Source organism: Hyla sarda, chromosome 7 (assembly GCF_029499605.1).
Source record: "Hyla sarda isolate aHylSar1 chromosome 7, aHylSar1.hap1, whole genome shotgun sequence".
Classification (NCBI taxonomy): domain Eukaryota; kingdom Metazoa; phylum Chordata; class Amphibia; order Anura; family Hylidae; genus Hyla; species Hyla sarda.
Window position 1 is genome coordinate 96333317 of NC_079195.1, and position 21168 is coordinate 96354484.

The window sequence follows — 21168 nt, forward strand, 5'->3', positions numbered from 1 at the left end:
CCATGTGAACTCTACAGCTGTTGCAAAACTACAACTCCCATCATGCAGACAGAAGAGCATGATGGGAGCTATAGTTGTGAAACAACTGTAGAGTTAAAGGTTGGGAAATACCTGTAATACACTTACTTCCAGGGATAGACTGGGAGCAAAATTAGGCCCGCACATATTAGACTATGCAGCCCATTTTTTTTTTTTTTTTTTTTTTTTTTTTTAACAGTGGGGGTCGCATCAGTCAGACACCCATTAAAATAAAATGAGCTGCATACTCTAAAATCACCTCGGTTTTAGTGGCTCTCCAGCTGTTGCAAACCTTCAGGCATTATGTGAGTTGTAGTTTTGTAAAAGTTGGACAACTACAGATTGGGGTACAGTGTCACCCATCATCACTGCAGAAATTACAAGTGACTCCAGCTCTGATGGCACAGTCAGGAGAATACACAATTGTATAATGACTCTCACAGGAGACGTCTTCTCTGTTGTCTTTACTTTTCTTCTTCATCTGGTCCTTGTCTTCTTTCAGCTCCATCTTCTCTGCAGAGTCTGATGCCCGGACATCATTGGTTACTTTGTTAGCAGATCCTCATCCCCTGTATAACACCAATAATCATTATAACCCTGCCAGACATCATGACCCCTAAAAATAATACTGCCAGACACTGTTTCCTCTGTTTGTCAGAATTCCACCCCTGTACTCCCCCCAGACCCATTTTCCCCTCCTCCTGCAGACCCCTAATGGCTTCTCAACACTGTGGACATTTAGTTGGCAGACTGTTCGCTTGCTGCATGTTTTACAAAAGCCATTGGCAGTAGGACTGCACGGATGTGCGCCATCTCTATAGATGACAATGCAGTCTGGTGGAATTCCACCAGCAGAATGGAACGTCCACCTAAAGAACGAACCTGTTTGTTCTTTGGGTGTACTTCCATTCTGTTGGGGGAATTCCACTGTGGCGATTCTACAGTATGCACAGAGCAGCAGAAAACCATTAATGTCCTCAATTTGAATGGGCCCCCTTAGTTCTCCTGCAGAATCCTCTGCCCCCCAAGACCCCTGCATTATTTATCTTTACACTTTTCTGTCCCCCAGACCCCTCTGTCCCCTTCTACCTTAACACTTCCTACCCTGCATCATTCATCTCCCCCCCCCCCCCAAATACCCTTGCATCATTCATCCCCCCCCAAGACCAGACCCCTGCATCATTCATCTTCCCCCTCCACACACAGACCCCTGCAGCATTCATCTACACCCCCCACCCAATAACCCCTGCAGCATTCATCTCCCCCCCCCCTATTCCAAGACCCTTGCAGCATTAATCCCCCCACCCCAAGACCCCTGCAGCACTTATTTCCCCCACACCAAGACCCCTGCAGCATTTATCCCCCCCACACCAAGACCCCTGCAGCATGCATCTCTCCCCCAAGACCCCTGCAGCATGCATCTCTCCCCCCAAGACCCCTGCATCATGCATCTCCCCCCCCAAGACCCCTGCAGCATGCATCTCCCCCCAAGACCCCTGCAGCATGCATCTCCCCCCAAGACCCCTGCAGCATGCATCTCCCCCCAAGACCCCTGCAGCATGCATCTCCCCCCAAGACCCCTGCAGCATGCATCTCCCCCCAAGACCCCTGCAGCATGTATCTCCCCCCAAGACCCCTGCAGCATTTATCCCCCCCAAGACCCCTGCAGCATTTCTCCCCCCCCCACCCCAAGACCCCTGCAGCCTTTATCTCCCCCAAAACTCCTGCAGCATTTATCCCCCCCCCCCAAGACCCCTGCGGCATTGATCCCTCCCCACACCAAGACCCCTGCAGCATTTATCCCCCCCCAAGACCCCTGCGGCATTGATCCCTCCCCACACCAAGACCCCTGCAGCATTTATCCCCCCCACACCAAGACCCCTGCAGCATTTATCTCCCCCAAGACACCTGCATCATTTATCTCCCCCCCCCCCCCCAAGACCCCTGCAGCATTTATCCACCCCCCCCCCCCCACTGAATTTGCTTTTTGCTGTGGATGACTAAATAACTTATCACCTATAAAAATCATTGAGGTTTTCATTATTGACATTCACAAAGACTTGATGATAATACTGAAAAACAGTGTGTGCAGCACACAGAAATGAAATGGGGAAAACCGAGGGTAACTGAGCAAGTACCCGGTATGCTGGATAAAACAATGCAATAATGACAATTTCAAATAATACAATAAAATTATCACCATAACATTTTTTATCAGAAAACCTAAAATCATAGGTAGGATAAAATAAATAATGCCACCAATGTTAGTCAGGTTAGTTAAGTGTTGTATATGATCAGTTAGTGTGTTGAATCTATTATGGAATAAGGAAATATATATTATTATTGAATTTCCCAAAATGTGACCTTATTTTAAATATTTCTGTCTGAGCTATTACTTTTATGGCTTTATGTGCATCTCTTACATCTTAGGGCCCAAGCCTGTGGTGTTCTTGCAGCATGGCCTACTTGCAGATGGAAGTAACTGGGTCACCGATCTAGCAAACAACAGTTTGGGATTTATCCTGGCCGATGCAGGATATGATGTGTGGATGGGAAATAGCCGGGGAAATACCTGGTCACGGAAACACAAGACCCTTTCTGCAGATATGGAAGAATTTTGGACATTCAGGTAAGCACTAGTGATGGCCATGAGCAATGCAGCGTTGCACAGTTTTGAGCTATACAGAGCATCTGTAATCATTTCTACAGAACATATTCCCTGATGTGTATTTAGTTACATTTCTGCCTCTTTCATGTCATCGACACATTACCCAGTCTAAGGGGTTCATTGATTCCTTACAACTCTGTGAGGTGGAGCTCGTAGATTACTTTAGTACTTGGAAAAGCTGTGGGAGTAGTTAAAAAAAAATAAAAAATAATAATAATATAATCCTTTATTTATATAATGCACACAGATTCTACAGCCCGTACACTTAAATGTGTCAGGTTGAAAAACTTGTTGGACATCTCGGCAAAACATTAACCTTTCTAATATACTTTATTAGAACATTTTATTTCCTTTTTTTATAGAAATCATTGCTTATAAAATCATGGCTTTGTCTAAGCTGAAGCAAAGGCATGAACAAAGTCCAGTAAGTGAGGGTGGGCTAGCACTCCTCTGTGCTCTCTCCTGTCTGATAGTACTCTTCTGTGCTCTCTCCTGTCTGATAGTACTCCTCTGTGCTATCTCCTGTCTGATAGTACTCCTCTGTGCTATCTCCTGTCTGATAGTACTCCTCTGTGCTCTCTCCTGTCTGATAGTACTCCTCTGTGCTCTCTTCTGTCTGATAGTACTCCTCTGTGCTCTCTCCTGTCTGATAGTACTCCTCTGTGCTCTCTCCTGTCTGATAGTACTCTTCTGTGCTCTCTCCTGTCTGATATTACTCCTCTGTGCTATCTCCTGTCTGATAGTACTCCTCTGTGCTCTCTCCTGTCTGATAGTACTCCTCTGTGCTCTCTCCTGTCTGATAGCACTCTTCTGTGCTATCTCCTGTCTGATAGTACTCCTTTGTGCTCTATCCTGTCTGATAGTACTCTTCTGTGCTCTCTCCTGTCTGATAGTACTCTTCTGTGCTCTCTCCTGTCTGATAGTACTCTTCTGTGCTCTCTCCTGTCTGATAGTACTCCTCTGTGCTCTCTCCTGTCTGATAGTACTCTTCTGTGCTCTCTCTTCTGTGCTCTCTCCTGTCTGATAGTATTCTTCTGTGCTCTCTCTCCTGTCTGATAGTATTCTTCTGTGCTCTCTCTCCTGTCTGATAGTACTCTTCTGTGCTCTCTCCTGTCTGATAGTACTCTTCTGTGCTCTCTCCTGTCTGATAGTACTCCTCTGTGCTCTCTCCTGTCTGATAGTACTCTTCTGTGCTCTCTCTTCTGTGCTCTCTCCTGTCTGATAGTATTCTTCTGTGCTCTCTCTCCTGTCTGATAGTATTCTTCTGTGCTCTCTCTCCTGTCTGATAGTATTCTTCTGTGCTCTCTCTCCTGTCTGATAGTATTCTTCTGTGCTCTCTCTCCTGTCTGATAGTATTCTTCTGTGCTCTCTCTCCTGTCTGATAGCAATCCTCTGTTCTTCCTCCTGTCTGATAGGACTCCTCTGTGCTCTCTCCTGTCTGATAGGACCAAGGAAAGCACAATCAGACAGAAGAGAACCCAGAGGAGTGCTATCGGACAGGAGAGAGCACAGAGGAGTCCTAGCCCACCCTCACTTACTGGACTTGTGCTTGTGCTTCAGCTTGGAGAAAGCCATGATTTCTATAGAAAGGAAATATTTTCTTATAAAGTAGGGTATATGTGAAAGGTTAATGTTTTGCCACGATGTATAAAAAGTTGTTATATATGACCGTGCCCATTAAAATTTACCCCTGTACACACTGGGATTCACAATCTAAATTCTCCAATCAGTATGTTTTGGAGAACATGGTGAGAACATACAAACTTGTTGCAAATGTTGTCCTTGGTAGGATTTGACTCTAGGTCCCCAGCAATATTTCTAACCACTGAGCCCCATGCAGTTACGTAGCAAATCACATGACTGTCACCTTCTTGCATCCTATGGACTGCCACTCTCCATTATTTACATGTTCCATCCATATGCTATGCCAAGAGCTGTAATAAGTTTGGTGCAGTAAACCTTTAATGTGACTCTATATTACATTTATAACCTTTTCAGAAATTGTACTATAAAATGTCCCGCCCCTTTAATCTTTTAGTTCTGTAATGTATATTTGTGTGTTCTTCTAGTTATGACGAGATGGCGAAGCTTGATCTTCCTGCAGTCATAAACTTTATATTGCAAAAAACTGGACAGGAGCAAATATATTACATTGGACACTCTCAGGGAACCACCATAGGTATGTTCTAAACATATTAATAACTTCAGAATCTGATCCATCTAGTGAAGTTGACATGATTCAGAACTTTGACTTTGAGACGGAGGCCACCTTTAAATTTAGCAGAACTTTTGTTGCAGCAAGCTTGACTGCAGGTCCACATCGAAATCTGCATGGGATTATATAAATTTCATCCTTTTTAATATTGCAAAGTGTTAAAACAGCAACATTCTGTAACATTATATTGCATGCTCGGTGTTGGAAATCTCATATAACAAATATGCTGGAATCAATTGATATTGTGAAATACAGTGACTAATATTTATATGCACACTCATCGGGGGGAAAAAACTACAAAAAAACTGAACCTTTTTCTTTACCAAGAACAAGTAGATGGAATTGATTGAAACTTTGTGTGTGACTGCAATGATGATATATTAAAGAGAGGGGATATGTTAATTGGGGAAACACTTGTACACTTGAAAGGAGGTATTTTTGCCTGAAGACTCTTTTTGCCATGCATCTAACAACTCTTGTAGCTTCCTCCTTCCTAAACCTGCTTGATGTGCAACATCACTGTGATAGGCTATAGTTGTCACCTTTACTGTCTCAAACAGTTCAAGAAAGTAGAGACTGGTGAGGAACCTAGAACATGTAGGAATGGGAGTGACCAGGGATCTGTAAGAGAATTAAGATTTATTTTGTTATTTTTACATCTTGATATAAAATAAATGTTAACTCACCAGAGAGCCCCTTTAAATGGCCCTGTATTTCCCATATGTTTCAGGTTATTTAGCACAGAGCAAAGTATTTTGGATCAATGCACAGATTTCTTATTGCTATATTGTGTTTTGTGTGTTAGGATTTATTGCATTTTCCAGTTTGCCCCAGCTGGCAAAAAGAGTGAAAATGTTTTTTGGTCTGGCTCCTGTGGCTACAATCAAATTCTCCAGCAGTCCCCTGGCAAAGTTGGGTATTTTCCCAGAGTTCATAATTAAGGTATGGCAAATATAATGCTGAGTATTATATCAATTGATTATGTATTTCAGGATGTCCAGTAGGCTAGAATGATATATTAGTAGTTTATTACTTTAACGCAGAATAATGGGGGTGAAGCGCCACCAAAGTGCTTGGTTTTTACATTTATATTATCAGATGTGGACAGGGGATTTCATTGTTTTACATAGACTTTATCAAACTGTATGAGATGAGGGGACAGTAATAACTGTGACGGACAGAGATTATGTCGTGTGTGTTTTTTTTTTTTTTTGTTTTTTTTGCTAGCTCCTAAATTCAAAAGGCCGGTTCACACTGGAATTTCCTAGTGGAATTCCATCTTAAAATTCTGCTTGGAAATTCCGGTGCACAGTGAACACCATAGAATTTCATTGGTGGATGTTCTGCTGCCAAAAGAAGGAACTTGTTCGTTCTTCAGGAGAAATCCGCTCTGCAGACATTGCTATCTGTTGGGATGGCAATGTCTGTGCGGTCCTAGCACCTACTGATTCAGTCGGCACTGGCCGCACTCGGAATCTCCAGATGGAGAAAGTGTGAACCCAGCCTAACATATTTGCCAAGCCCTGCTTTACACAAGGTTTGATAAATCTTCCGCAGAATAATTCCACATGGACGTTCCGCTGCAGCAGAGTCCTGTTGCTTTCAATTGGGTTCTTCTGCGCTGTGCACACAGAATTTCTGTGGCAGAAGTTTCTGCCATCTGAACATAGCCTAATTGTTTAGAATTTTCTACAAATACACATTAACCCCTTTTATGTTATGTTTATTATTTATCAACATGGTACTTCTTAGCTTTTGTTTGACCATTCCCATTAAAACGTGAAGGACTCTTTTCTTCTCTTTTGATAACTAGGATCTGTTTGGCAAAAAGGAATTTTTACCCCAGTCAGAATTTATTAAATACCTTGCCACTCACTTTTGTACCCGTGAAGTGATTGAAGAAATATGTGGCAATGTTTTCTTTGTTCTATGTGGATTTAATGAAAAAAACCTCAACATGGTAAGTTCAATGGTATTACCTCAGCTAATCTGTCTGTGTGTGTGTGAATATAATATATATAATATTTTAAAAGTGATATATTTATTTTAAAAGTGATATCATATTTATTTTAAAAGTGATAGAATTTGATTAAGTACAGGGGTGAGATGAGCTGCTTAGTTTTAGTAGCAGGGGACTAGTTCACTTCTTAAATTAGATCTGGCTGTTTGGTTTAAATAGCAGGAATCTGTCCAGATCATAGTGTAGGCATTGCTGGGCAGCAGAAGATATGCCATCCATCTAGCAGACATTGATAAATAATAGCATTAGCACGATACAGCTGCAAACAACCTGAACCTACAACAGAATGGCTATATTACCTTGGGGACAGATGAATAGATGGTAGTGCATTACTTATAGATCATCATTTTATGGTGGGAAGTCGGGCTAAATTATATAGCAATACTGAGTGTTGTTTTTGGTTTTGGTATAAAATAAAAAAAAAGCCCATTCCAATAGACGAGTAAGAAATAAAGTTCTCTCAGCTCGCCTCCTCCACGGTCTGCAAGGACTTGAGCTCGGCCAGGCTTGAAACTTGTTGGTAAATGAAGAAAGGTAGTCCAGCAGTCCCTTAAAACGTAGATCCTTTATTTCACTTTTCTTTAAAAATACAGAGCACACACCATCCACCTTCACCTGGTCAGCAAACAACTCCTATGGACGCGTTTCGAACGCATGCGCGTTCTTGATCACCACACCACCTGTGTGTTCCTCACCTCTTAAATACCAAGTTCAAGAGGGAGGAGCATTTGCTTCAAGAAGACTTATATAAAACACAGTTTGTGTACCTTAAAACTTCTTACAAAAACAGGTAACTATTAAAACTTACTATTGCATGAAAAAAGAAAGATGAATAGAAAGGAAGAAAATCTTTGTTGTCTGTTTCTGCTCGGTGTGTTTGTGAATCAAACTGTAAGGTTATACGTGTTCTACACCGACAGCAGAATCAGCAACAATCGCATTGTGTGTACTGGTTCTGAGAAATCAATGTAATTACATTCTCAAAAATTCCACTGAATAAAATGTTTTTAATAATGCAACATTATTTCCTTCCGTATGTTCAAACCGTGCGGTATTCTAGTTACCTGTTTTTGTAAGAAGTTTTAAGGTACACGAATGGTGTTTTATATAAGTCTTCTTGAAGCAAGTGCTCCTCCCTCTTGAACTTGGTATTTAAGAGGTGAGGAACACACAGGTGGTGTGGTGATCAAGAACGCGCATGCGTTCGAAACGCGTCCATAGGAGTTGTTTGCTGACCAGGTGAAGGTGGATGGTGTGTGCTCTGTATTTTTAAAGAAAAGTAAAATAAAGGATCTACGTTTTAAGGGACTGCTGGACTACCTTTCTTAATTCCAATAGACACCTATTGACTGAAATGTAACTTTTTGAGGTGTGGGTCTCACACATTCTTCTGTTTAACTGTAACTTTTCTTCTTTTAGAGCCGAGTAAATGTATATAGCGCCCATTGTCCCTCAGGAACATCTGTGCAGAATATGATCCACTGGGCCCAGGTAAGGATGTGTTTTTACAATATCATTGTGGTTTATAAATAAACATTAATAACAAGTTAGTTTGACTAGCTTGTTAGGTAGAATATTATTGCATATCACAAGGGTATGTTATACCAGTCCGATTTGGTGGGGATCTGACCAAGTCTCAATTTGCTGTAAATTGTAAGCTGGCCTATTAACGGGAATGGGAATGGATAGCACTTCTACTGACCTGAAGTGCTGTGTCAAGGATAGTTTACTTGCTGTGAATGTGACTTGTGAGCCATAAGGAGCAAGAGACCCAGTGTAATGTGATTCTATGGCAAAGTAGACGGGTGTTGTGAAGACGGAGCAGGAAGTCCCAGCGCTCGGACCCCTGCAATCTAGGGGATAATTTTTTTTTTTTGTGTGTGAGGCTACTCCTTTTTAAAACTGAAAATACAATCAGAGGTATGATTTAAAATGAAAGCAGCAATTACTTAAGAAAAAATGTAATTTTTATTGGTAAGTAAATATGTTATGGTTAGGAATATAGTTCAGTGGTAGTGGTCCAATAAAATATTTTTTAGAGGTTTTTGACTGTGGGATTTCATATTTACACGTCCATTTGCTAGCCTGTTTATGGACTCAATCAGGTGACTGAAGCTCTTTAATAATTGTTTAGATCATGTAGTGACTGCCAACTTTTTCATCTTTTCATTTTTAGGCAGTAAAGACTGGTGAACTAATGGCATTCGACTATGGTCTGAAGGGCAATATTCTGCATTACAACCAGGTAATAAAACACTATCATCCAGATACAGACAATAATGGCATTAGACCTCCTTGACACACGCTTTTTTTTTTCCTTGAGTTTTAATGAAAATGTAGCTCCCTGTAAATGGAGCTGCATGTTGGCATGTGCAGAATGTCTATGGGTGTGTTGTTGATACAGAAGTACAGCACTTGTGTATCTCCAGCACTCCCTAGAGAATACATGGATCATGTGCCGTCACACCACTCCATGAACAGGGAGAGCTGGGGCTCTGCTATGGAGATCGGATACATCCTGCAGATAGGGTATACATTTTAAAGTAGTGGAGTACCCCTTCAAAGTACCCGTACACAATAAAGTTAATGAAAACCAAGATTATCATTTGTTGGATGAAATTTAACAATGATATTTTAAGCCGACCAATGGCAGACTGTATTGTCTGCAACAAAGTTGGCCATGTTTGAAATTTTTGCCCGATAAGTGGATCCAAAAAATCTTTAGTTCCAAGAAAATTCTTTTGTCCATTCTAGTGTTTGTAGTAAGTTCAATATTGTACTATAGACTTTCATGTAACATCTGTCTGCACTGTTTTCTTAAAAAATGCAAGAAAAATGCATTTCCCCCCCCAAAAACACTGTAAAAGGAGCCACCCTTATGGCAGAAATATCTGCTATATGCATACAGTGGTCTTTCAAAAACTTTCAGCTAATATCCAATGATTATTCAATTTGATGGTTACCTTATAGTTAATATTTGCAATACTGAGAAATAAGGCAACTTTATTCCTAAAATACATCTTTAAATACTTTAAATATTTTTCAAAGGAAAACTGTCACATGTTCATTCCCGTACTAACCACAGGTACTGAGGGATAGTGCGGGGGGGGGGGAGCTGATTCATATGATCCCTACCTTGCCCGGCCGTTCACCTGCAATCGTAGTTTTTCTGTATATGCAAATGTGGCTGTAACTGGCACGGGTGGGGTTTTCAGGATCTTAGTGGCACTGTGACGTCAGAGCCGCCCATCCGCAGCGCCCCCGCTTATGAATATTCATCCGCCCTCCCTCCGGGTCTCCCTCTCTCTGCCGCTCCTAACTGGTCTTCACTGCGCATTTCAGGAAGCGGCACATGCACAGTGAAAACCAGTTAGGAGCGGCGGGAAGAGGGAGAGCCAGAGGGAGGTGGGATGAATATTCATAAGCGGGCGGTGCTGCGGACGGGTCAGAGTGCCACTAAGAGCCTGAAAACCGCGCCCGTGCCAGTTACAACCACATTTGCATATTTAGAAAAACTAATCAAAAAAAGCGCAAAGCAGTCATTTAATTGAAATATAAAATAAATATAATTTTATTGTTACATATTAAAAACGTGCAATTCATAAAAAATGGGGGGGGGAGAGAAACTACAACCACTGGGGGAGGTTGAACAAAAAGGGGCGACACTACCTGCTTGTGCATCAATTCATAACAATAATGTGTATAACTGGTAAGCAAATTTAAAGTGCATGATAGGGGCTTGCAACAGCTTCCATAAAGCGCATTAACATAAATAAATACCAGCATACATACCAAAGTGCAAATATAGAAGTATAATGGCAAAACCAAGCAGGAGTGAGACCACCCCAACGATCGTTTCGGTGATACCTTCATCCTGGGGGTGGCGTCCTAACAGTGCATGATGGTATAAATACAAAGGGTAGCCAATCAGAGTATTTTTTTTACAATTTTATATGACACACACCTGCCGAACGCCGCGGTACTTCCAGGTATCGCGTCAGACGCCGAAATCACATGACAAATCACGTGACCGGCGCTCATGTAGTCGCGACACCCGGAAGCCGCAGCGCTGGGGACCGGCGCATGCGCACATGGGAGAAAGAAGGACTTATAAGAAGGACTTATACATTTTTATAATGCACTAATATTTATATATATATATATATAATATTTTTATTTATTTATTTTTTATTTTTTTTTATGTATTATAGTGTACATATTTCAATTATTCATACTTGCCTGTATCCAACTGCACACCTATATATTCTCACTATTTTGATATTTTGCATTCACTCACATACACACACTTTCTCTGCACCAGCATTTTTATTATTATTGTTCACCCTTACCATTTTTCTATTGATACACTGCTGCTTATTGGCTTTTTTATTATGTACATCAGACTGTCGGTTATTTGTATCTATGTAACGTCCCTGTATAGTCTGTGGAGACTAAGTCCTTCTTTCTCCCATGTGCGCATGGGCCGGTCCCCAGCGCTGCGGCTTCCGGGTGTCGGGTCTACATGAGCGCCTGTCACGTGATTTGTCATGTGATTTCGGCGTCTGACGCGATACCCGGAAGTACCGCGGCGTTCGGCGGCCCGGTCGCTATGCGCCGATCCTGGAGGAGGAACAGACTTATCGCTCAGGTGTGTGTCATATAAAATTGTAAAAAAAATACTCTGATTGGCTACCCTTTGTATTTATACCATCATGCACGGTTAGGACACCACCCCAGGACGAAGGCATCACCGAAACGATCATTGGGGTGGCGTCACTCCTGCTTGGTTTTGCCATTATACTTCTATATTTGCACTTTGGTATGTATGCTGGTATTTATTTATGTTAATGCACTTTATGGAAGCTGTTGCAAGCCCCTATCATGCACTTTAAATTTGCTTACCAGTTATACACATTATTTATTGTTATGAATTGATGCACAAGCAGGTAGTGTCGCCCCTTTTTGTTCAACCTCCCCCAGTGGTTGTAGTTTCTCTCTCCCCCCCCCCCCCCCCCCCCCCCCCATTTTTTATGAATTGCATGTTTTTAATATGTATCAATAAAATTATATTTTATATTTCAATGAAATGACTCCTTTGCGCTTTTTTTGATTATCTTGTCTTGTGGTGATCATATGTAGTCATTTTAGTATCCCTGATAATTTTTGAAGATTGCTGGTGAACCGCTGGACGAATCCGGGCAATGTAGTGTCATATGAATCAGTGCCCCCAGCACTATCCGTCAGTACCTGTGGTTAGTGTGGGAGTAAACATGTGACTGTTTTCCTTTAACTATTTTATTGGTGTGGCTTTGAAAGAAGCCTTCAATGGTTAAATTTATTTTAAAACTCTTTAAGTTTATATTTTATGAATAAAGATGCTTTATTTCTTGAAAACCCTACAAAAACAAGTGTAGAAGGTGTCTGTAGGTGCAGGTCAGTTCATTGCTTTTTATGCTATTAATAACATCAATAATTGTCCATATGGATAATGCTACTGTGTTTCTGTGCACTCAATTTAAGTTATGACTTTGTTTCTCTTAACTATTGGACTATTGTCTTGTAGACTACCCCTCCCCAGTACAATGTGAAGGACATGAAGATTCCCACTGCTCTATGGAGTGGAGGCAACGACTGGTTGGCTGATCCCAAAGATATGGCTTTATTACTTACTCAAGTCGGTAACTTGGTTTACCACAAGAACATTCCAGACTGGGAACATCTTGATTTTATCTGGGGCCTTGATGCCCCAGAGCGTCTATACTCTGAACTCATTCAGCTGCTGAAGAAGTTTTCATAAACTATTGTCACATACAGATATAATGCATGTGAAGGCCTAAGGAGGACATGGGAACGAAAAAGGTTGGCTCATTGACCCGTAGGCCAAAACTTCATGTGAACTGTAGCTATAAAATACATTACTATGCAATACTCTGGTGCTTCATTCACATGCAGGAACTTACACTTTTTATGTATACACCGTGGCAAAAGTTTTTAATTTCTTAGAAACTTTTGAAACATTTCTGGGAATGTAATCTTAGTGTATATTCACACATACAGTGTCCTGCTCATATTTGATGCTGCAGATTTTGATGTAAACTAAACCACAGAACACAGCTTTAAATCTGCAGGATACCGTACTTGTGAATACTGTTCTGGCTCCATTGAGGGACAAAGAGACTGTGAGTATATCTTCCTGCTACTAGGAGGACAAAGAGAAAGTGAGTATATCTTCCTGCCACTAGGAGGCTGATACTAGGCATACAAAAAAAAAGTCTGCCTCTCCTGGCTGGATATACCCCGCCTACTGACCCTGAGCTAATCAGTTTTAGCTTAGTGTCAGTAGGAGGCAGGCACAGGTCTGGAGTTCTCTAAACCAGGTCTTTTTTGTTTTATAGCTAGGGCCTGTTTGTAGGTTCTTTTTCTCCTTTTTATTTTCTCTTTTTTTAGGTGGGGGTTCAGGAGCATGTCGCTACCTGTTCCCCTAAGGGGCACGGGGCATAGCGTATGCACCGTTAACCCCTTCCCGCCAACTGGCCGTTGTACCATTTTTGTCCGGGTCCCCCTACCATCCCTGCTGGTCCCGCTGTCTCAGCCTGACATGATGCAGGTGACCATAGCTGGCTGAAGACATTTTAAGTGAGTATGGTGGATTTGGGTGAGTATGTACTTCTCCTCCTTCCCTCCACAGCACCTCTCAATCTGCCTCTTGGGGTCCCCTATTATCTGGGGCCCCAGGGTGATGGCTACCTTTTTATTACATCTGTGGTTAGGGTTCTTTTTCTTCAGCCCCACTATGCACATGTTGGGGGTAGCGAGGCAATCCTCCCACCACCACCGGCAACACTAACTAGCATTGTTCAGCGTTCCAGCGCCTGGCCGCAGCCCCTGCCAGCTCTCGCTTTCGCCCGTATTCTTAGGCATGATTCGCGCTGCGGGGGACATATTAATTGAGGCTGTGGCTGCGGCCTGTGCCTGGACTTAGCCCCGCCCACTTCCCGTGTTAAGGGCATGCTGGGGGGCGCCCGCCCTCCTCTCTTCTGCGACCAATTTCGGGGGGGGGGGGTCAATTTCTGTGTGCCTCCCTCTCTAGCTCCAATAGGATGCCGTTCTGGTATTGTGACCGCCCTGTTTCTGGGTCAGTGCAGCTGGCCCCTCCCCCTTCTCTCTGCCTGCTTGCCTGCAGATTTAGTGGTTACCTGCCTCTTCAGCCAGCCAGGACACAGCACAGCCACAGGTCGCAGCCCAGCTACAGCCTGCTTTCAGCTCCAGCAAGGGACACAGGACCTGGGTGAGACTTTTCCATTTTATTGCTGACTACTTCTCACTAGCAACTGTGTTCGACTCCAGACCCGATCCCTCCCCCCCCAGACAGGCGACCGCAGCCCTGGTCACCTACTATTCTTGTGTGGGCTGCAAGACCAAAATGCCCGGCAGTTCCACTGAATCCACCTGTCCTGCTTGCTCCACCATGCACTCCATTCCACCTGTGCCTTCTCAGGATGTCCCTCCGGAACGCGCAGTGTCCGCCCCTCCCCAGAGTGGGTTTTCCCCCTTTCCCAGTCGATCTCCGACCTGGCTAAGGTCTTCAGATCAGTGGCTTCGGCCTTGGAGCAGTCTTCCCTGTGCAAGAACCTCAGGGAGTCCCGCTTAATCTCTCCTGACCCCCACTCCCAGCGCTCTCACAAGCGCCCTAAAGTAGTTTTGCCAGTCTCGTCTCCAGAATTGCGTGTTCGTGTTAGACATTCTTGCCTTTCTGGCCTTTGCATCGGATCGCCCACCCAAGCAGGCGCACTCCCAATCTCGGAAAGCCCCTTGTTTCAAGGCACGTCCTTCCTGGAAGTCTGACAACCGTTCAGGCAAGTTCGTGGCAAAGTCTGGTAACTGTAAGCCTCTCTCCTCCTGAAGGGACGCCCCCATCCGTGTCCTCTTCTCGGGTGGGAGGGCTTTTGTCTCTTTTCCGGGACGTTTGGCTAGCGCAGGTTATGGACTCCTGGGTCAGGGATGTCATATCCATTGGTTACCGGATAGAGTTCGCTTTCCTTCACCGGGATCGTTTTCTCCAATTCTGCCCTCCTCATTCCCCTTTTTTGGCGGCGGCCTTTCAGGTTGCTTTTTTAGTACCTTCCTCGCTCAGGGAGTGATTGTGCCAGTTCCTCCAGGGGAGCATTTTTCAGGGTTCTACTCGAATCTTTGTTGTCCCCAAGAAAGAGCGCTCTCTCTGCTCCATTCTGGACCTCAAGCTACTCAACCGCCATTTGCGGCTACGTAATTTTCGCATGTAGTCCCTCCGCTCTGTGTTGGCGTCCATGGATCAGGGGGAGTTTCTTTCTTCAGTGGATATCTGGGATGCCTATCTACACATCCCCATTTCCCCAGCCCATCAGCGTTTCCTCCACTTTGCTGTCCCTGTGGGTCACTTTCAGTTTGTGGCTTTTTGGCCTAGCCACAGCTCCCAGGGTTTTCACAAAAGTCATGGCGGCGGTGATCGCCATCCTTCGGGCCCTGGGGATCGTGGTCCTCCCTTACCTGGACGATCCTTTGATCAAAGCTCAGTACTGGTCCCAAAACTTGGAGAGCCTTCATCTCACCGTACAGACTCTGTCCGCCTTTGGTTGGGTGATCAACCAGGAAAAGTCCAACCTGTCTCCCTCCCAGTCTCTTGTCTTTCTGGGTCTCCTTTTTGACACGGCAGCCGCTCGTGTTCATCTTCCGTTGGATAAGTGGCACTCCCTGCAGGAGAGTGTCTGTCGCCTACGGCGCCCCTCTCTCTTTCCGATTCGCTTCTGCATGGAGGTTCTGGGCCTGATGGTGGTGGCCATGAAGGTGGTCCCTTTCGCCCAGTTCCGCTATTGCCCTCTCCAGCTGGCCATCTTGACCCGGTGGGACAAAGCGCCGTTTACTCTGGATCGCCGGATTTTTCTGCCCCCTCCGTTCGCCGGTCTCTTCTGTGGTGTCTCCGCTCTCCCCTCCTCATGGGGTGGTTGTTTCTTCCCCTCCACTGGCAGGTCATCATGACTGATGCGAGTCTCCAGGGTTGGAGAGGTGTTTCAGGACCTGATGGTCCAAGGTCATTGGTCCTCTCAGGAGGCTCACCTTCCCATCAATCTTCTGGAGCTCCGTGCCATCTTTCTTTGCCTCCTCCACTGGGAGATCTTCCTACAGGGTCGTCTGGTTCGTGTTCAATCGGACAACGCCACGGCTGTGCCATATATCAATCGCCAGGGCGGCACGCACAGTCGCTCGGCGATGGAGGAGGTCTCCAAGATTCTGCTCTTGGCCGAGACTTGAGTTCCCACCCTCTCTGCAATCCACATTCTTGTTGTGGAGAACTGGGACTTTCTCAGCTGCTCCTCCGTGGATCCGGGGGAGTGGTCTCTCCATCTGGAGGCGTTTGTGCAGATCTATGATCTTTGGGAGACCCCTGACTTGGATCTCTTCGCGTCCCGCCACAACAGAAAAGTTCCTCGCTTTGTTGCGAATTCGCGAGACCCTCTGGCTCTAGAGGTGGACTCACTTGTTATACCGTAGTCGTCCTTCCATCTTCCTTACCTCTTTCCGCCTCTCCCTCTCCTGCCCAAGTTTCTGAGAAAACTGAAGGCGGAGGGCGTTCCCGGTGGCTCCGGACTACCCAGGCGCACGTGTGGTACGCTGACTTAATTTGGCTGGACACCGACATACCACTGGGCTTATTTCTGGTGGTGTGAGGCTCAGTCCGTCTCCCTGGACGTTTTTTCCTTTTTCCGCGCCTTTCTTGCTTTTTTTTTTTTTTTTTTTTTTTTTTTTAAAGTCCGGTATGGATCAGCGCTTTGCACACAGCTCTCTTAAGGGTCAAGTGTCAGCTCTTTCTATTCTGTTTCAGCGGCCGTTGGCTTCCAATTCTCATGTCCGCACCTTCCTGCAGGATGTGGCACATGCGGAGCCGACATTCAGGTCTCCCACTCCTCCTTGGGATCTCAACCTCGTGCTTTGCGCTTTGAGGGAGGCTCCGTTCGAACCTCTCTGGGACGCATCTCTTCGCATCCTTTCGTGGAAGGTCGCCATCCTCATCGTGATTACCTCCATTAGGAGCGTCTCCGATCTGGCGACTCTCTTGTCGCTCTTCCTTCTTGGTCCTTCAGGACAAGGTGTTATTTTGGCTGCCTCCCTCCTTCTTGCCCAAGGTGGTTACCCCTTTCACATGAACGAGGAGATCGTTCTTCCTTCATTTTGTCCGGCTCCATCAAATGCTAAGGAGCATTCCCTACATAGTCTGGACATTGTTCGAGCTGTCCGAATCTATCTTTGTCGCCTCCTCCTTTCCGGAGGGTGGTCGCAAGGGTCTTCCGGCTTTCAAGGCGACCATTTCACGGTGGATCTGTTCTGCCCTCTCGGAATTGTACCGTCGTAAAGGGAAGGTCCCACCTTGTTGTTTTTCGGTTCCTTTTTTTTGTCTGGTTTCCTTCGACACCTGCTGGTTTCTTTGTCTGTTGGTCCTTTCCTACTGCTTTGGGACTAAACTTATTAGCTCAGGGTCAGTAGACAGGGTATATCCTGCCAGGAGGGGCCGACTTTCTTTTTGTATGCCTAATGTCAGCCTCTTAGTGGCTGCAAGATATACCCACGGTCTCTTTGTCCCCTGCCCCCAAATGGATCCTCCGAGAAAGGATAGAGGATAAGATGTCTGATGACGGGTTCCACTGCTTCGGACCCCCACGATCTCTGGGCCGGCAGTGGTGGCCTCCTTAACACGTAGCCGTCACGCCTCCTCCCATAGACGTGAATGGAGGGGGCGTGGTGGCTGTAGTCGCCAGTCATCTGGCACGGAGAGGAGTTCGCTCTGTGCACGGATGACTGGGTGCTGCGGCGTCACCCCCGCGATCAGACAGCTTAACCCCTTATCTTTCGGATAGGGTATAAGATGTTTTTTTGCTGCAGTACCCCTTTAATATATGTGCATTGATGTAAATATCTAATGGGCTTCTTAAAGTGCATGTCTGCTTTATAAAACCCCTTATATACAGACAGACCACTTAGAGTGCCTGTTGCTCTAGACTCCTTGACTGGTTAAATCTAAAGTGGGACTCCTGTCTGGAAGGCCACAGGCATTGAAAGATTAGATTGCCATTGACTTAAATAGACATTGTCTGCAAGAAGTACCATGCGGGCTCAGGCTTAACCACTCCTCAATGTTTGATGTACATGTATGTTAAAATGTTATGGAGGGGGATGTATGGAGCAGGCTTAGAAGCTGTGCCTGCTTTATACATGTTTATTACAGCTGACCCCTACTGGTAGCAGCCGAGATTGGAAATAACTCTAATCTCCTATTAATTACTGTAATGCTGCAGTCAGTGTCTGAAGGGGCCACAGGCATGTATTGAAAGAAAAGATGCCCATTGATGTTAATAGATATTGTACTACTATTACTGCAACAACATGGTGGTTCCCGTGCTGATTGATGCGACTCCCAGCAGTTTATCTCAGGGGACCAGCAGTATGAGCTGGTTTTTGTCCATACCAGACAATGCTAAGTGTAACCATTGTTTCAAAAAACATTTGCTTTTACTAAAACAATCTGTGTTGGTTAATACATTTGTTAGAATTCTTTTGTATCACAATGTTTTGAGTTGTATATGAGTAATAGTTTGTATTTGTGTGTATATGGTTATGTTCATTTGAAGAGGTTTTTCACCTAAAAGTATTTCTATAATTATCTGAATTATTATATCCTTTAAGAAATTTAGAATGGTGTTTAGAATTACCAAGTCTGCCTCAAATTATCTAATATACCGTATATACTTGAGTATAAGCCGAGGCCCCTAATTTCACCCCAAAAACCCAGGAAAAGTTATTGACTCGACTATAAGCCTAGGGTGGGAAATACTTCAGACCTCCGTCATTAACACCCCCATCATCATCACCCTGTCATCATCCCCCCCTCGTCATCATCCCCCTCATCATCATCACTGCCTGTCAATCCCTTCATCAGTGGTCTTCAACCTGTGGACCTCCAGATGTTGCAAAACTACAACTCCCAGGGAGGGAGGCCCTCTTTGCTGCTTTGGGCCGGCCCCGGACTAGTGACGTTGCCTTGACGATGACCAATAGGGACGTTCATGCGCAGGGACTTGACGGACGTCTGCTGCACACGGACGTCCCTGTGCGTCATCGTCAAGGCAACGTCACTAGTTCGGGGCCGGGCCCGGAGCAGAAAAGAGGGCCTCCCGGTGAAAATGGACAGCCCGGAACGACTAACCCTCCCCACCGGACGGTCCCTGCAGCATAGATGGCCTGGACCAGCTCACCCTTCCTTCTCACAGAGGGGAGGTGAGTAGAAAACCAAAGGGGGGTCTGGATGATGACGAAGGCCGCAGTAGTCTTCAACCTGCGGATCTCCAGATGTTTCAAAACTACAACTCCCAGCAAACCCGGACAGCCGATGGCGGTCCGCAGGTTGAAGACCACTGAGAAGGAATTGACAGGCGGAGAGTTCACTCGAGTATAAGCCGAGGGGGGCGTTTTCAGCACGAAAAATCGTGCTAAAAAAATTGGCTTATACTCGAGTATATATGGTATGTATTATGAACAGACTGGGCGCATGTGAATGGATGTGTCGCTAAAGTGGTCCTTTTGGAATGATCTTTACATAAGGTCAATGCCAAATTACCTCGTATGGGAACCAGTTAGATCAATGGTGTTTCTGGAGCTTATAAAAAGTATTTGGTATTTATGAAAATGCAGTAATTCTAGGTGAAAAACCTCTTTTTTTATAATTTTGTAAATGTGATTTGTTATTTACCTTGTATGCACCTGAAATATATTACACACATTATTACTTTATGTTAAAGAGGAGAGGAGCCATATGTACATTTCATTATTCTCATCTGAAGAAGTTATCCCCTATTCACAGGATAGGTGAGGTGACCACTGGGACCCCCACAGATTCCCCACATTAAACAATGCACATCATGCAAGTGTGGCCAGTGCTTAATTTGTTCTCTATGGGGCCTGCAAATATTGTCAAGTTCAGCAGTGGGGGTCCCAGCAGCTTGGCCAATGAGCTATCCTGTTGCTAGAGGAGGCCTTTTCAGTGGGAATGCCTCTTTGAAGTAAAAATACTCAGGAACTGTGTAAATATGTCCAGATAATCAGAAATGAAAAAGGTTGTGTGCTATCTATCAGGATTTTATCAAATAGCAAGGCTTGTAGTGTTCACTACATTTTATAAAGAGATATTTTAAAAATAATAATTTTTTATATCTGTTTTAGACTGGAAAATTTTAATCAGTGTTATTACCACATCCTATAGGGACCCTATAAACATTTTATGCTTCCCAAACCACAGGCAGCATGAAACATTAACAGGCTTCCTTATCACAGTGAAATCATTTAGTATTTCGGTCCATTTGTTTGCGTTGTAAAACAGCCCTAATAAAAAGACCTACAAAACACCTTATACTTGTGTTTCACTGACCTAAATGGAATTTTACATTCAACATTAATTTATGGTCGTAATTTTACAGCCATATAGTAATGTGCAAGTTTTTATTTATTTTATTTTTTTTTCCTTCACTCTTCTCTCCTCCCCTGACATCATTGTTATAAATTATGCCCGGTATAGGGTGGCTCCTGGTGGCTTGACTGCTAGATCTCTCAACAGACCACCCTGATTTCTCATAGTCCCATTCAATTCTAATTAATGATTTCTTTGAAACTGCACAGTCCTTCACAGTGAATCATATATTATTGCGAAGGGAACCTGTCTGTTCTTTCATAAATAAATAAATACCAGCGCTGTTTAGGTCTTTGTTAAAAGGAATTAATTTATTAAAAGAATATATTAATAGAAATAAAAGACCATATTGGACCAATGGATGAGGGGTTGTTCAAGTACCGTATTTTTCGCCATAGAAGACGCACTTTTTCTTCCTCAAAACTGGGGGGGGAAAAGTCGGTGCGTCTTATACGGCGATTACACCCCTATCGCGGCTGTCCCTGCGTCCATCAACGGACGGGACCCGCGGCTAATACAGGACATCACCGATCGCGGCTAATACAGGACATCACCGATCGCGGCGATCAAAGCTGGCCGCCGCGTCTGAAGGGAAAGTGACACTAACCCGGCTGTTCAGTCAGGCTGTTCGGGACCGCTGCGATTTCACCGCGGCGGTCCCGAACAGCCCGACTGAATAGCCGGGTTAGTGCTTACAGGACACCGGGAGGGACCTTACCTTCCTCCTCGGTGTCTTCTCCGTTCATGGATCCCCT

The 21168-nt window shown here is 44.5% G+C and overlaps 1 protein-coding gene across 4 annotated transcripts in view; it reads left to right on the forward strand.

The window, feature by feature from the left end:
* Positions 1–20063, forward strand: part of LOC130282138 (lysosomal acid lipase/cholesteryl ester hydrolase-like) — a 67863-nt gene extending 47800 nt beyond the window's left edge. For all 4 annotated transcript variants that reach the window (XM_056530079.1, XM_056530078.1, XM_056530075.1 and 1 more), the window contains 7 exons: positions 2449–2647; positions 4756–4865; positions 5707–5843; positions 6715–6861; positions 8341–8412; positions 9098–9166; positions 12485–20063. In XM_056530079.1, coding sequence (XP_056386054.1) covers positions 2449–2647; positions 4756–4865; positions 5707–5843; positions 6715–6861; positions 8341–8412; positions 9098–9166; positions 12485–12718 — 968 coding nt within the window. In that variant the 3' untranslated portion in view covers positions 12719–20063. The remainder of the gene's footprint in view (positions 1–2448; positions 2648–4755; positions 4866–5706; positions 5844–6714; positions 6862–8340; positions 8413–9097; positions 9167–12484) is intronic.
* Positions 20064–21168: the final 1105 nt, after the last annotated feature.